Consider the following 17,716-nt stretch of genomic DNA (forward strand, 5'->3'; position numbering starts at 1 on the left):
GACAGATTGTTCCATATGCATGTCCCTCAACAATGCTATTAGTTATATATTCTATATTCTACTAAAAACTTTCATTGTCATCCAGTTTTGTTAAATTGTTAAATTTGATGTCTTATAATAAATATATAAGATAAGATAAGATAAGATAAGATAAGATAAGATAAGATAAGATAAGATAAGATAAGATAAGATAAGAATGACACTGATTAACAATAGTGTACCGCAGAGTAGGGACGTAACGATTACCGGTATAACGATAAACCGCAGTTAAATTGCAGATGGTTAGTATTACCATTTAAATTCTAATTATCATGATAACTGTGTTTGATTACCAGACTTTTAGGGGAAAAAACCCTATGTAAAGATCTGCTTTTATGTCAAATATTTGAGTATAATTTAAATTTATTACAATTTTAATTTTCTATACCTAATATTTGGAACCAATATTCACTTTTAAAGTCTTTGAAAAGGTTCGTTAAGCATCTTTGTGTTATTTATGCAGTAAAGTATATACATTTTTCAAATTGGATTTTATATATTTTTTTGTGTTTTTTTGTCCTTTTGTGTTGATATAGTAGGTTAAAGTGAAAAAATAATAGGCAGATGAGATATATGAAGTTGTGCTGAAAAAAAAGATACCAAACATGGGTATAGTAAACATTTGTTTATATATTATACCTATTATTTTATTTGGTTTTTTTGTTGTTGTTTTTTTTTTTTTTTTTTTCAAAATACAACTTGGTTAAATTATTTCAGTGTGTGTATAAGTACTTTTTGAACATTTTGAGCACAATTTCAACAATACTGCGATAATAATGATAACCGTGATAATTTAAGTCACAATAACCATGATACGAAATTTTCATATCATTACATCCCTACCGCAGAGTAAGAAAGGCTGTGTATTCAAAACAATTGCCTTCTTAGGTAAAAGTGCAGAGGGATTATCTTGAAATATACTAAAAGTAAGAATAGTAAAATGCCAAGAATATTATTAATCTGTTAATGCAGGGGTGTCAAACTCATTTTAGTTCCGGGGCCACATTCAGTTAAATTTGATCTGAAGTGAGCCAGACGAGTAAAATAATAACATAATAATATATAAATAATGTCAACTCCAAACTTTTCTCTATGTTTTAGAACGAAAAAAGTAAATTTACATTATGAAAAGGTTTACATCTACAAACTATCCTTTCAAAAGATGTGAATAACATGAACAAACTGAAAAAATAAGTGTAATTTTAACAATATTCTGCCTCAGTTTATCATTTACACATGTACATTAGAACTTACAGATCACAGTGGATCTACAAATACACAAAACATTTAGTTATAGGTAGAATCTTGTTAAAATTGTACTTATTTCTCTTAAGACATTTCAGGTTGTTCATATTTGTTCAGGTTATTAATTTTTTTGCAAAATTATACTTTGTTTTAGTGTAAATACATGAAAATATGTACATTTGCAAAGAGAAAAATTTGGAGTTGCCATTATTTATATATTATTATGATCGTATTTGACTGGTCCTGCCCACTTGAGATTGAATTGGTCTGAATGTGGAACCTGAACTAAAAGGACTGTTAATATGTTAGTGTAATTTTTCCATTTCACAAATTCATCCCAAGGGCCGGACTGGACCCTTTGGTGGGCTGGATTTGGCCCCCGGGCCACATGTTTGACACCTGTTTGTTAATGCCTTACTGCTGCTTTTCCAAAACTTCATCAGGAAATTATTGTGCAAGAGGTGCATAGCAAATAGGGATGTAACGATTACCGGTATAATGATAAACCGCGGTAAAATTCTCGACGGTTAGTATTACCGTTTAAATTCTAATTATCATGATAATCGTGTTTGATTACCGCACTTTGAAAAGTCACAGTACTGCACATTTCCTGGATCATTGTGCTACTTATTTACATTTATTTTTATTCATTTTCTTGACAATTTTGGTCAGTTTTTATTCATTTTATCTCATTTTTTGTTCATTTTCATTGATTTTGCTGCTTATATTTGTGCATTTTTGTCCAATTTGTACCGTATTTTGTTCATTTGTTGCTTATATTCAACATTTTTATTAAGTTTGTTTACATCTATCTATCTATCTATCTATCTATCTATCTATCTATCTATCTATCTATCTATCTATCTATCTATCTATCTATCTATCTATCTATCTTTATTTGTGCAAATAAATAAAAAAATAAAATTAATACATTACATTCATGCATGTATTTCCAATACATTTAATACAAGTAATACATGTATTTCTCCTTTTTAATCTAATTTATCTTTTTAATCTAATTTATTCTTAGTTACTTATACTCTGCATTTATTTATTTATTGATTGTTGATGTGGTATGACTGTTTTTGTGACCGCCTTTTGTATTCTGAATTTCCCCTTGGGGATTGATAAAGTAAATCTATCTATCTATCTATCTATCTATCTAGCTAGCTAGCTATGAAAAAGAAACTAAAACAACTCAAACTTGATCTGGAAAATGGTCAAACAATGGCCATACAGTGCCATCTTTATTGCACATTTGTATGTTTGATGTTTACATGTTAATATTTGAACGTTTCTGCCAACAAAAAGTACATTGTGCCTATTATTATTATTATTATTATTATTATTATTAGTAGTAGTAGTAGTAGTAGTAGTAGTAGTATTTTCAAAATACAACTTGGTTGGATTATTTCAGTGTGTGTATAAGTATAAATACCGCGATAATAATGATAGCCGTGATAATTTTGGTCACACTAATCGTGATATGAAATTTTCATATCGTTACATCCCTAATAGCAAACAAACAAAAAAGTACAAAATGCATTATCTGTTCCAGCAGGATATATAAAAAAAAATAAAGTAAAATAAAATAAAATAAAATAAAATAAAATAAAATAACAATATCGCCCTGAGACCCAGCAGTGTTAATTATCCTCTGTAGTGGATTAATTAAAAACAAAACAAAACCCAAAAAAGGACCTGACCACATAAGACAGTATTATTGGTTCATTTTATATACAGTCACAAATATGAGACTGTTGCATTGTGGGATATTCATAAAGATCAGAATACGTTATTAATCCCAAGGGAAATTATTGCAGATGATGTAGTCTCTACCCACCTCTTGCTACACCCGCAGGTAAACCCACGAGTGTAGGTGGGCCGTGGGGATGTTTACTTGGCTACGTGCAGACGTCAAAGCGCATCCATCGTATCCCAGCATGCAGCAGGAGGCCGTGCACAGACCCAGCAGCTGGGAGTGAGTTGCTCGAGCGCCGAGCAGGCAGCAGCCAACGGTCAGCCCCGCACACACACTGCTCACTCCATGTGAGATAAACGGAGCCGTCTACCTTAGAGGCGACGAAAAATATGCTGTTCGGACGCTTGACGTGTCACCGCAGCGGCTTTTGAGTCACCATTGTCACCCGGTTTTCATTTTGGAGGATTCCTCCCTCCATCCTCCGGATCGCACCGAACAGGCAATGACAACGGTCTCAGCAACCCCGCAGCAGATGAGGGACCGGCTGCTGCAGGCCATCGACAGTCAGAGCAATGTGAGTGGAGCTAGCTAGCTGGCTAGCAAGCTACATTAGCTTGTTTACCTGGACTCCAAAAACTAACCTACACATTTCACCACACAGCTACCAATTAAGAGTTTTACTGTTGTGAAAGAAGCGTATTTCAGCTCTTGTGACAGTGCCTTCATGTCGAAGTGTGCTAAGAGCAGAGACGTGGAGCTCTTGAGTTGACAGCTTGTGAGCTAACTTAGCAACAGCGTTTAGCTACCCTTTACACTGTAATCTGGTGTTAGCTGGTTTACCAAGCATGCTAACATTAGCCTAGCCGGAACACCAAAGCGACTGGAAACTATTTAACTCTATAAAGAGACTTTATGTAAAATGGTTTAGATATAAATTTACATTGCTGTAAATCGCCTGTTAATCCTATTTGACCGGAGTTTCGTTCCAATGTGGTTCACGTTTTCAGTCCCCTGCAACCGACGTGTAGAAAGGTAGCTAGCTAACTTTAGCATGAATGGCTACGGTTTAGGAAATAGTCGGACCCTTCCTTCTCAACTTAGGTAAATGTTAGCTGTAGCCAAATCAGCTAACACAGGTACGTCTGCTGACACTTAAAAGGCGACTGCCTTTCTCAGCCGAACAAGAAACTCACTTAAAATTAAAACAAATATTATTTAGATGTCTTTTTTCCGACAAATGCCACGTTTATCAAAATTATGCGTCAGTTGAGATTTTTTTCGAGTTGTCACTTTACCATTTGTACTTTACAACATCGCTCAGTCTCTCAAAAGCTGTAAAACAAGCTAATGTTACCTAGCTTGGGGGAAGCTAACTTAGTCTCATCCCAACACACGTTGCAGGCACGAATAACTTTGAGTTTCGTTTAACACAGGATTTTTTGTAACCTTATTTATTCCACTCAGTTTTTCTCTTCATGTCTTATTCTCTCAATAGAACTGGTATTAAAATACCATCAAGACATGTAATATATACATAAATAAAAAATATAGTAGGTTAAATGATTTGTCATCTCGTTAAAAAGTTGTGCACCCTTTTTAAAACGTCTCCTTTCTATCTCGTAATGTGAAAATATAGTTCTTTCCTCAGTAATTGAACTGGTGGGCTTTAGCTGTCATACATCCATTTTTACTGGACATATTTATTAATTTGCTCAAGTTTTTACCTCCAACTTGTGAGTGTCTCCAACAAGCCCCAATCTCGTGACAAAATAGTTGTAAAGTCACAAAACACAGTGATATGTGAGCATGGGGTTGGGCCTTTAATAATGATCTTGAAGGGGGGAGAAAAAAGTTTGGGATGAGGTCACTTATATCAAGGCACACATGCAACAAAATACAATGTAAAGAATAAGACCAATCAGTATTTACATAATCTGAAAGTTTAAGTGTCACACTCATTTTCTGCTCTCACACAGAATGCTGAATGCAGTGTGGTATGTACAGGGTCAGTGTGCGGTGTTAAACCACTTGGTTACAGTGGTATTCCATTTGGAAAGTGTATACCTGTGTGCTACACTTTCTTTTCTTGCGAAGTGGTGTTAAGAGTTTTTTGTTGCTCATGTCATTGTCATGTAGCTTCCACAGGTAACTGGTTTAGCTATAATTTACCAAGTCTTGATCTCCCCCAGAATAGGTGTGTCACTTATGTCACCTGCAGGTATTATTTTCATCACACTAGGGTACTGTAATCAAAGAACACAAACTCAAAAAAGCGATTGTACTTGAAACTTCACAGCTCTATAAAGTATTCAGAGGCAGATACATTGGTGTGCAGATTTTCTCCCATGCTACTTGATGTCTTTTGATCCCCAATTTATCAGTGTTAGCTTGGCTTTGCACTGCCCCCCTCTTAATTGATAAGTTTTGTCACTTCAGGTACATTTCATTATCAATGTTTTTAATCATCTCAAGAGGAAGTTTGCCACCGTGTTTTGTGGTTTCATGATGGTTTGCATTTTCTTATTGCTATTAGTGGTACGTATCACAACCATATATCTCCCACACAGGGATTCTCATTTTGAAACATGAGCTTAATGGAAAATATGTACAAATTCTCCATCAGCAGCTGAATATAAAACACTGCACATACACCGTAATGGACAGTAAAGGTAAAGTATAGTTGACAAGGAGGAAATCACATCAGAAGGAATTTCAAGTTCATATAATATTGACTGTCACTCTGACTTTTATTTAAGTGCTTTTTGTTATATGATAGCTGAGAGGCAAAGAAGTAATCCAAAATGCTTTTTGTGTCTGTTCTTCAGATATGCAATATGGTGGTTGTATTGGAGGTAATTGCCTGTCTTGAAAAGTATCCTATCACCAAAGAAGCACTTGAGGTAAGATGGCTCATCCTATTGTTTATCTTTACCCTCATCCGTTTGTGTTGCTTAATTTTTTTTCCTATTCTTTTACCTGTCATTCAAATAGGAAACTCGGCTAGGAAAACTGATTAATGATGTAAGGAAGAAAACCAAGGATGAAGACCTTGCCAAACGTGCTAAGAAACTCTTAAGGAATTGGCAGAAGCTGATTGAACCTGGGTCAGCTGTGGCTCCAAGTGTCCCTGGATCTACCAATGGCAGCTCTCATCCCTGCAGAACAGATTCTTCTCCTCCTGATGTTTCTGTGTCAGGGAAGGGTGTCCCCGAAGTCAAAGTCAGAAATGATGTTCACAACACATACTCGCCAAAAGCTGAGAAATCAAGCAGCCGCAAACGCAGGGCGGAGCATAGAGACAGCGGAGTGCACTTACCGGAAAAAATCTCCCGGATGTCGTCTTATGATAACTCTGCGTCACCGCCCCCCAGTAATGGGATCGCAGGCAGTCCTGACGCAATGCCTGAGCAGGAAGTCGTCCCCTCCCCTGACAGATCACGGTTAGAACACCTAGATAATGATAAATTAAACAGAATTCCAGTAAATGCTGTCAAGCCTCGTCCCAGCTCCCCCGGAGTGGCCAAACTACCTAGCACTTCCTCTTTGATCAAAGTTGCTGTGATGCAGCAACAGGCCAGAATGGACGACAGTGGAGGGGGGTATTATCAAGCCAGAAGCCCCCGTAGCCTCACTGGCAGCCCGAGGAGCATGAAGCAAGACACAATGACCAAGCGCTCCTTGGCACATGCACTGAAAGGAACGTCTATCCCCAGCCCCTCCTCCAGGGACTCTCCTCTGCCTTCATCCCAGTCTGTGTCCTCCCCTGCCCAGCCTTCTTATGCTGACAAGCTGCCACATTCTTCTCATAGGTCTTCAATGCACTGGGCCAGTTCGTCAGAACCACCACAAGACATCTCTGCAACACTGGACTCCCCATCAGTTTCCCCATCACCTCCTCATCCCCAGCACAATTCAGAACTTAACAGACCGACACCTGAGGGTGCTATGACTGTGTCCGATGACCCGGACGGCACAGGAGTCCCCAACTCAGAGCATAAAAGGAGAAAGTACAGGTCTAGAGACTACGCTGTCAACTTAGAAGGCCAGAAAATAGAAGACACAACTAAACCTGTACGGTTAAAAGAGCGTAGATTAACATTTGACCCCGTCACAGGTCAGATTAAACCTCTGGTTCATAAAGAACTTTCTCCCACAGAGGAAGCCTCCACTCCTGACCCAGCTGAGTCTCGGCAGAGAACTGAAAGCATTGTACAACAGCATGCACCCACAGCCCCGGGTCCTGGTCCTGGTCCCAACCCTTTCCACCAGACAAACTGGAAGGAGCTATCTAGGAATGAAATCATCCAGTCGTACTTGAACCTTCAGAGCAATGTGCTCACCTCCTCAGGGGTCCAGGCCCCTGGCGCACACTTTTTCATGTCGGAGTATCTGAAAAGGGAAGAGCAAGACATCAAGGAGACGAGGAAGACGCATGTTCTGCAGGTGGACAACCCTGTAGTAGATTTACCGGGCGTGAGCCGGGAGGTGACGGACGAGGACCTGGAGAGGATACATACACAGAACTGGCCGGGGGTTAATGGGTGTTATGACACCAATGGCAAGTGGTATGATTGGACAGAATGCATATCATTGGACCCTCATGGGGATGAAAACAAATTGAACATCCTGCCATATGTTTGCCTAGACTGAAGGGGTTTGGGAAGGCTCCTGTCCTTTCCACTCCTGTCTTTGTCTCCCCACAGAGACAAGATACTTTGTGATTTTGTTTGTCCACTGTGAGTTTGGCAAAAGCCAGGCCTGCTAAACTCCCCTGCCCACCCATGCCTCTTTGTCCTCTCAGATCTAATAAGGTTTTGTTAAAATAAAAAAAGAGAGAAAAAATTAAAATAGTTGAGTTTATAATATCAAGGGCTGTTTCTGTTTTATTTTTCAAACTGAAAGACACAGGAATACTGAGGCCCTCATTGCAGACATGCTGCTACTAACAGAGAAGGCAAAATAGGGGGACAGCATTATTCAGCCAAAAGGGGAGTGTTACAATACGTACCACCAAAACTACATTTCTGAACGAGGCCTTTGTTTCAGGCTCAGTGGAATGGTGCTGTTCTTCTATTTTGTTCTTCCTAGTTTCTAATGAGGAATTACAATCTAGGGTCGAATCTGAGTGAAGGCTGGGGTTTAGCTGTCCTGTTCAGACCGCCATGTTGGTGCCCAGAAAGGTGTTCATCTAGCACAGGTAGAGCCAAGTGTGTCCAGGGTGTGAAATTCTGGAGCATATTTGGCAGTTACAAGAAGCTTTATGTGAGATATAAAGAGTAAATTATAGATTTCTTATCATGTATACATCTATTTATTTTGACCAGTTCATTTATGGGATGTTCATCAAAACAGATGTTCAAAAACTTATGGATCTTTTCTTTTTCCTTCTTCCTGTTTGCATTAAAATGTTGTCAACCTGATCTGCAGTGTAAAAGGGGGCATAACAATGTTTTTTTTTTTTTTTTTGCATGGTCCGTCTTTAAGGTGGGTCAATGCATTCGGTCATTAACATTCCATACCTCACTTCACCAACTTTCGCTCTCGTCACACAGCATCTGTCTGAACTCTCTGGCAGAAACATATCCTTAGCAATTATTTGAAATTTCCATTGAAGTACTGTAGTGTGGTGGTAGCTAATTCATAATTATTTCAGCTTCATTAACATGAAATGCTCTCGTCACCCACTAGTTTTCTCTCTAGCCTGAAATTAAAGAATGTCAAAACAGTTGGTGCTCATCAGTAATCACATTATAGAGACAAAAACCATGAATCTGAATGCATCTGAAACTCTCCTTCCATTCCTATAGATATTATTTGCCTTTTGAAATATCTTTAAAGATGTTTTAAGTTAAACAGCCTTAGTGAATGTACAGGTATGACACCTCTTATGCACTTGTACGTAAGTTGGCAACTTGTTGATCTCTGACTTTGTGACTGATGTTCCTGCAAGTTCCAGTTATGTACCATAGTTTATTCGGAGTTTCAGACGCATTTAAACTTCAGCTGCTTGTGAGAGTTTAGAAAACCTTTAGGATCCTGTCTGAGGTCGCATTTATTTGCTTCCATTCTTTCGCATAACATAAAACAGAGAAAGCTGTGTGCATCAGATATCGTTGCAGTTTCAATTTGACAACTAATTGTGGAACTTTTGATTTATCTCTCTACTCATCAGTCACTACCACCTCAGTTCACACATTCTGACTTTAACCCAGACTGGCTTTTGCACAGCCTCTTCAGTCATCCATTCTGTTAGTCATTCATCCCTACCAATGTGCCTTGGTAAATGGTAAATCTAGATTTGCTTCCGCATTAAACACGCCTGTCCTTGGAGTTGGGGTTAATGTGCGAGAATTCCAAATCAATACGACGCTGGTATATGCACCGTTATGTTTCTTTTTTTACACATTGATCCAGTGAGGGTGAAGCTGCAGACAATGAATACTGCACAACAACAAAGCTGGCAATAAAGGAAAGTGCTACAACTGGTTGATAAGCATCTGTTTTCTGGAGTTTTGACTGGGGCATCTTTATTTGTTCAGTGTTTAACATCTCTCAATTGTTTGAAAAATAAAATTATCTAAATCTTCTGTTCAGTCTATGGACCTGTTTGTCTTTCAGAGCTATATGTAACGCATCGTGTTGTTGTTTTAACCAGGTCAGTGTCTGAGAAGGGTTTTTGGTTTTGGAAAAGTATATGTGATACAGTGATTTTTATTTTCACCTTCACTGTAGGAAGTTGGTGTTAATGTCTTGTACTTACCCAGATCCTCCACGTGGGGGCGCACATTGTCCATGTGTTTTTCTGACAGGTGAAAAATGAAAGGAAAACCCAACATTACTTGTCTTGGTAAACTGTTTTACCACATGTGTCCAGAAGAGTTAAATTTCAGGTCTTCAGCTGTATAAACTCTACTGGACAGATGAATGTTATATTCATTGTTTGGTGGGAACGCTGTTTTATATGTTGGTCCAAAATCTGCTATAAATGTCCCTTTGGAGTGAGATCTGATGTAATATCAACTTCTGTGATCAGACTTGTCCTTTAAAAGCCTGAAAAGAAAGTTTAAGTCAAAAAATCTTACTGAAAAGTGTGACGCACAGAACTCTCACTTTTACTCAAAACAGAAAAAAAACTATTTTTCATTAGTTTTAGTTAAAGCACATAACATCATCAGATAACAAGGAACCAACTTGGTCAAACAAAATTTTCAGCTCTCGAAAAAGAGTGGGAAGAAGTATAACTTATAAACTCCCACCTCCTTTTTACAAACTAATTGAATTAATTCAGCTTCCTTTGCTTTGTTAACACACTTTATATATACAGGGGTTGGACAAAAAATGGAAACACCTTCACCTCAAGATGATAATGCCCCAATCCATACAGCTAGAATTGTTAAAGAATGGCATGAGGAACATTCTAATGAAGTTGAGCATCTCGTATGGCCGGCACAGTCCCCAGACCTCAACATTATTGAGCATTTATGGTCAGTTTTAGAGATTCAAGTAAGACGTCGATTTCCACCGCCATCGTCTCTAAAGAGTTGGAGGGTATTCTAACTGAAGAATGGCTTAAAATTCCTTTGGAAACAATTCACAAGTTGTATGAATCAATACCTCGGAGAATTGAGGCTGTAATTGCCGCAAAAGGCGGACCTACACCATATTAAATTATATTTTGTTGATTTTTTAAGGTGTTTCCATTATTTTGTCCAACCCTTGTATATTTACAATAATACAAAACATCCATACAAAAACATTCACAAACACTTTTTTAGTCACCTCACACACAGTCAGATTTGCATAATCAACCTTTTCTAATATAAACTATAATATTTATATTGGCTAAAATTTGCTTAGAGGTCTTATTTATGTCTTTGTGCATAAGAAATCAACATAAGTGAATCCCCAAAGGAACTTTGTGTTGGTAAATGCAAGTTAGGCAAATTTACAGGATTTCAGTTCTGTTGCAACATGTTGATGGTCATATGAACTATGTTTTCAGGTCAAAAATGTCCAATTTCATCACAATTAATGCTATATTTTCATGTCACAAATGGCCAAGTTATATTTGAACTGAATTTACCTGAAAAACAAATATTCTATTCTTTTAGATTCCCCAATTTTTCTTACAAGATTCTATCCTACATATCACATGTTTTATTTTTACAGGTTGCAATATGGAGTATCTGTCTGGGTCCTGGGTTCGATTCCAACACCAGTCGACGGGGGTGGGACCTTTCTGTGTGGAGTTTGCATGTTCTCCCCGTGTCTGCGTGGGTTCTCTCCGGGTACTCCGGCTTCCTCCCACAATCCAAAAACATGCACTAATAGGTTAATTGGTTAATCTAAATTGCCCATAGGTGTGAATGTGAGAGTGATTGTTTGTCTCTATATGTTCAGCCCTGTGATGAACTGGCGACTTGTCCAGGGTGTACCCCGCCTTCGCCCCTATGTAGCTGGGATAGGCTCCAAGCGACCCCCGTGACCCTAGTGAGGATAAAGCGGGTTCAGAAAATGAATGAATGAATGAATGAAAATGGAGTATGGTGCTGATCCATCCTGCTTATGTTACGCCAACACATACATTAAGAATGTCACACGTCACTTTTTAAATCAATAGTTTTCTAATAAGCATTTTTATAAAGAAATAACAATTCTATATTGTTATTTACTCTTTAGTATGATGATAAACTATACAATAAATAATTCTGATACTAGTTTTTGCACAGGGATCATTTGTGGAAACGGTGACATGGCTGCTGAGCATCAGTATGATGGGATCTGTAACAACCATGTCACATCCGTCCACTGACACATTTTGTGTTTTTGTGTCAGCTGTTATTGTTTTAGATCCACAATACTAACATTTATGAATAAGAGGAGAATTAGCAATAGTAAGTCTATAAGTTTATTACTAATAAAGTACTGGTACTGACCAGATCATCATGGGTAATGTCACGTCCGTCCACCAGCAAAAGTTTTCACATACATGTGCTATTCAAAATCCGATATTTCTGAAAATATAGCTTCCACTGTCAAATAATATCAGTAGTCTGAGCACAAATGTATTAGTATTATTTCAACACAGTTCTATGCATTTCTTACAACTTTTTTTTTTTTTGACAAAAATGGCCGCTCATTTGACCCCCTAAGTAAATTTTAGCCGACGATAAGCATGACAATCACAATTCACATTATTAACAATGCAAATGTAAAAGCAATAACCATTAGAAACATCATTAAAAACATAAGACATCATCAGAAAATTATGGGATTAGTTATTACATTCATGAGTTACATCCATCAAAGAAAATAACATACCCCCCCCCCCCCCCCCCCCCCCCCCCATACAGCATTGCTTAGATATTGTTTTGACTATAAAATATCAGAAAATGGCGAACATTTGTTTCTCAAATCCCAGAATGTCTAGTTTGCTCAAATACCTGAGGATATTTATTTTACTGCTACAGAGAAGGAAAGAAACCAAAAAACACACACCACTTTGGAGCTAATTTTACGAAAACTGATTCAACTGACACTAATGGATAAATCATTGGAACTCTTTACTGTTTGTGCAAAAGCCAGAAATTCCTGCAAGAAATACGTGAGGGCAAAATTCCCCCACGGTCGACTGAATCCCAACACCTTATTATTAAGATACATGATGCAGGTTTTTCCATTCCTTTCCTTTCCCTTCCCCTCAGTTTTAGTAGATCCTACGGACAGTCGTGACATGTCTGATCACATCAGAGGTATTATAATTACATCACAGGGAGCCACAGCTATTTGGATGAGTAATACCCCCCCACCCCCACCCCCACCCCCTCCTCCAGCTGTATTTACTGTCAGGCTCTGAGTCAGTCCTCTACACACCTGGATGATGTTATTATATGACATATGCGTACATAGTCAGGTGTATTTATGAGTGGACACGACGTCAGAGTCTGAGGAGTATAAACGAGTTAACGTCATGTTTCCTTTTGAACATCACACCTCCCATCTGGTCTTCTTATCTTTGAAGACTCATGAGGCGTCATCTCAGAAAATGCTAAGTCAGTTTCAGTTGTGAAATATAGTGAAGTCTGCTGATGACTGATAACATGATAAAAAAATAAAATAAAAAAAAAAAAAACACTGTCCACAGATGCAGTAGATTAGTGACCTGTATATACAATGAAAAACAGAATCAGAATACATTATTAATTCCAGAGAGAAATGCTTGTGTTACAGTTGCTCCATTCAAGTATAATAAAAAGTAGCAGGAAAGAAATGATCAACACAACAAAAACAGAAAATTTATGTATGTAGGTTTAATCAAGCAGTTAGACATGGACACATTTTGCGATTATCAGTGTCTGACATGTAAACAGAGTAATTTATTCGCAAGTATTATACCAGGGGTGTCCAAGTCATTTCAGTTCAGGGGCCACATTCAGTTAAATTTGATCTGAAGTAGGCCGAAAGCAGTAAAATAATAACATAATGATATATAAATAATGTCAACTCCAAACTTTCCTCTAGGTTTTAGAGTGAAAAAAGTAAAATTACATTATGAAAATGTTTACATCTACAAACTATCCTTTCAAACAATGTGAATAACATGAACAAACTGAAAAAATAAGTGTAATTTTAACAATATCATGCTTCAGTTTATCATTTCCACAGGTGCGTTGTATGTAACTTACAGATCACAGTAGGTCTACATATACACAGAACATTTAGTAACAGGTGGAATATTGTTAAAATTGCACTTACTTCTCTTAAGACATTTCAGGTTGTTCATATTTTTGGCGAAATTATACTTTGTTTTAGTGTAAATACATGAAAATATTGCATTTACAAAGAGAAAAATTTGGAGTTATGAGTATTTATGGGTTATTGGGTAGTATTTTACTGATCTGAGCCATTTGAGATTGAATTGGTTTGAATGTGGAACCTGAACTAAATGGTTGTTAATATGTTAGTGGAATTTTAGCATTCTACAAATTCATCCCAAGGGCTAGATTGGATTCTTCGGTAGGCCACATGTCTGACACCTGTGTATTATACATATTTAAGAGTGACAAGATGCTCCTTTACTAGTCCCATGAGGGGAAATTCCAGAATAATGGGCTCGTCCGGGATTTGAACCCGGGACCTCTCGCACCCTAAGCGAGAATCATACCCCTAGACCAACGAGCCAACTGACCATATCAACAAGGCATAGTGCTACTAAGGGAAGTTTGCACTGAGAACAATATAACACATGGTGCTTGACCTTTCACTAATTCCTTCAACAATTCAATAAGCCACAGGTGTCAAACATGCGGCCCGGGGGCCAAATCCGGCCCGCCAAAGGGTCCAGTCTAGCCCATGGGATGAATTTGTGGAATGCAAAAATTACACTCAAGATATTAACGGTCAATCCTTTTACTTTAGGGCCCATACTTAAAGCCCTACTTTCGTCTCAAGTGGGTCAGATCAGTAAAATACTACCACAAAAACCTACAAATAATGACAATTCCAAATTTTTCCTCTGTTTTAGTGTAAAAAAAAAGGGAAATTACAGGGAAATGTGTAAATTCACAAACTCGTCTTTCACAAAAAAATATGAAAAATTAGAAATGTGTTAAGAGAAGTAAGTGTAATTTTACTAATATTCTGCCAGTTACTCAAATATTTTGTAAATTTGCAGATCCTCTGTGATCTGTAAGTTGTAATGCACATTTAGAAATGATAAACAGAGGCAGAATAGAGGTAAAATTGCACTTATTTTTCTTAATGAATTTAATTTTTTTCATGATTGTTCATGTTATTCACAAAAGGACAGTTTACAGATGTAAACGTTTCCATAATGTAATTTTACTTTTTTCACAATAAAACACATTGAAATGTTTGGAGTTGGCATTATTTATATATTATTTTGTTATTAATTTACTGGTTCGGCCCACTTCAGATCATATTGGGAGGATATGGCCCCTGAGCTAAAATGAGTTTGACACCCCTGCAATAAGCTATTTGGGTAGGTATTTATATGCACTTTAACATTATGTGTAACAAAATTTGGGGAGATAAAATTTTTAGGTGAAAAATGTCAAATTACTGCTCCGTAACACGTGGGCATGAAATGGACATCAGTTTTTTGCAAACAATCAAAACATGCGATTCTTGACAGAAACTGATATCAAGTAGGACAAAACCTTTCAGATATTATATGCTGACAATAATGTTTGGAGTAAAATATTGAAAAGTCTTTGTTTTATTGACATGAGAATGTGGTAACACATGTACGACTCTTTACCATTGTATGCATCACCCAAAATGTTGATTTATTTTTTAAACAAAACAACAAGTCAGATATAATCATGATGCTTTATTTCAGTGGTTCCCAACCTTTTTTGGCTCGTGATCCCATTTTAACATCACAAATTTCTGGCAACCCCAGACATTCAAAACAGAGACTTTATTTTTTTTGCTAAAATTAATTTGTTTTTGATCATGTAATAGTTTGGTATACTATTGTTGCAAATAAATGTTAATTTTAGAGGACATTTAGTCTATATAATGTATATTATTATGGACGGAGGCAGAAAAGCCAGGTGTAGATTACTGCACAAAGTGAGAATTTGATTTTTTCCTTGGTCAGGATATGTACAGTCAGTCCAGCTTGGATTTACAAGGCTGACAATTAATACTGAACAAACAAGAACTCAAACTATGAATTATGAAAGAGCTGCAGCATCTGAAACTGACCACAATGAACATTTGACGGATAAACAGAACCACAGTGCTTCAGTTTCAGCTTCACAGTTTGTTATGTCTTTTATGGATTGTGATTGTCTGTCTGAACTCACTATATATTTTTATTAGTAAGTTTTTGTTTTTATTTTTAATCAGTTACTAGAAATTTCAGGCGACCCCATTTGAATTCCAGGCGACCCAACGTGGGGTCCCAACCCCTAGGTTGAAAAACACTGCTTTATTTAATATATTAATACTAACAGTGTTATTTACAACTTGTGCTGGTCCATACTGATATAGGTAAAGTACAAATAAAGAGTCATTTCTCGGTAACAGTTCTCAGATAGTCTTTTTAAATGTGACCAGTGCATGAATTCACAAACTTCATTGTTCAAGATTTTTTAATTCCTCAAAGTAATAGACAGTCTTTTCACGTCTTTTTGTTAATTTAATGCAGCCTAGCAGAAGGTTCAGAACTTCTCCTGTACTGTATAAATAGTATTTTAAAAATGATAACAGTTCCATACAAGTGGTGTCATGCAAAACAAACCTCGCCCCTCACACATATTACAGGTTTATTTTGGCATCGGTCCAGCTGATGTCATCATGTCTATGCATGTGCTGATGTCAGCATATCAATTGCCTCTATATACATATGTGCCAAGTTTGAAGTAAACTGAAACAAAATTGATGTTTTTATAAACATGTGAAATTTCACCTATTATAAGTAAATGGGAGAAGAAAAAAGATTTTAAAAATTTATAGAATATTTGAATTTGACCTTTTTTTCCCAAAATGTAATGACATCTATTCTGGGTCACTGGCAATCTACAAAACAACTTTGGTATGAATTCAACTAATAGTTTTGCTGCTACAGACATTAAAAATTTCACCCATTATAAGTAAATGGGGAAAAAAAGATTTTAAAAATTCATAAAAATTTTTTACTTTAACCTATTTTTCCCAAAATATAATCAGATCTATTCTGGGTCACTGGCAATCTACAAAACAACTTTGGTATGAATTCAACCAATAGTTTTGCTGCTAGAGTGTTAACAAGCAAACAAACAAACCGAACCAAAAACAATACTCCTTGGGAGCAGGGTAAAAATAGAGATCTTTAGCTAAAAAATGAGCCCACTTGATAAATGATGTGTGCAAATTTACTTTTTCATGTTGATGTTCACTTTCACTTGATTGGACCCACATATAAAACTCTAAATATACACACACATACACCAAATATACATATTAAAACACTCTGTTACGACACAATTAGAACAGCAGTTTGTACAATATGGACTAGACAATATATTATCAATATGATAATTAAAGAGATATAAATAAATAAGTGTGCAAAAATATTGTGGTGTTATTAAAAAATATGTGGTTATTATGAGGAACTGAACAGTCTGATGACCAAAGGCAGGAATAGTTTCCTGTACTGTGGAAAAGTCCTAACTAAACCTTTGTTGGTTTAGTAAAAAGCTCTAATGACCACACATACAGTCATGGAAAAAATTATTAGACCACCCTTGTTTTCTTCAATTTCTTGTTCATTTTAATGCCTGGTACAACTAAAGGTAGATTTATTTGGACAAATATAATGATGACAACAAAAATAGCTCGTAACAGTTTAATTTCAGAGCTGATATCTATCCATTTTCCATGGTTTTCTTGATAATAACCAAAATCACTTCAGTTCTTACACTGACAGTCTTTCAAAACTTTGAAGTACCAAATTTGGTATATTTGGGTAAGTGGGGAGGATGGATTGATACGATCTGTTTTGTTTGATCACTTGGTGTGTGACTGCTTAAGAAATTGAGGAGTTGTCTCTTGGTCATGTTTCATTGCACATCTAGGGGCCACTGTGGAAAAGTGGACCAAATGTATTTTGAGAAGTAAACAATATGAATCTGTACAGTTTGAGGAGTGGTTTGAAGGCAAGGCAAGGCAAGTTTATTTGTATAGCACATTTCAGCAACAAGGCAATTCAAGGTGCTTCAC

General features: G+C 36.8%; 1 protein-coding gene and 1 non-coding gene across 2 annotated transcripts; one reads left to right on the top strand and one right to left on the bottom strand.

Annotated features, from left to right (window-relative positions):
- Positions 1-3,230: 3,230 nt before the first annotated feature.
- On the top strand, positions 3,231-9,573 carry crsp7 (cofactor required for Sp1 transcriptional activation, subunit 7). Its single transcript, XM_030160915.1, has 3 exons — positions 3,231-3,560; positions 5,812-5,886; positions 5,978-9,573. The coding sequence occupies exons 1-3, from the start codon at positions 3,489-3,491 to the stop codon at positions 7,634-7,636; spliced, it is 1,806 nt and encodes a 601-aa protein (XP_030016775.1). The 5' UTR covers positions 3,231-3,488; the 3' UTR covers positions 7,637-9,573.
- A 4,522-nt stretch (positions 9,574-14,095) lies between these two features.
- trnap-agg (transfer RNA proline (anticodon AGG)) lies at positions 14,096-14,167 on the bottom strand. The gene has a single exon. It is a non-coding gene; the product is annotated as a tRNA-Pro (tRNA).
- Positions 14,168-17,716: the final 3,549 nt, after the last annotated feature.

The sequence above is a fragment of the Sphaeramia orbicularis genome, chromosome 17, assembly GCF_902148855.1.
Source record: "Sphaeramia orbicularis chromosome 17, fSphaOr1.1, whole genome shotgun sequence".
Taxonomy (NCBI): Eukaryota; Metazoa; Chordata; class Actinopteri; order Kurtiformes; family Apogonidae; genus Sphaeramia; species Sphaeramia orbicularis.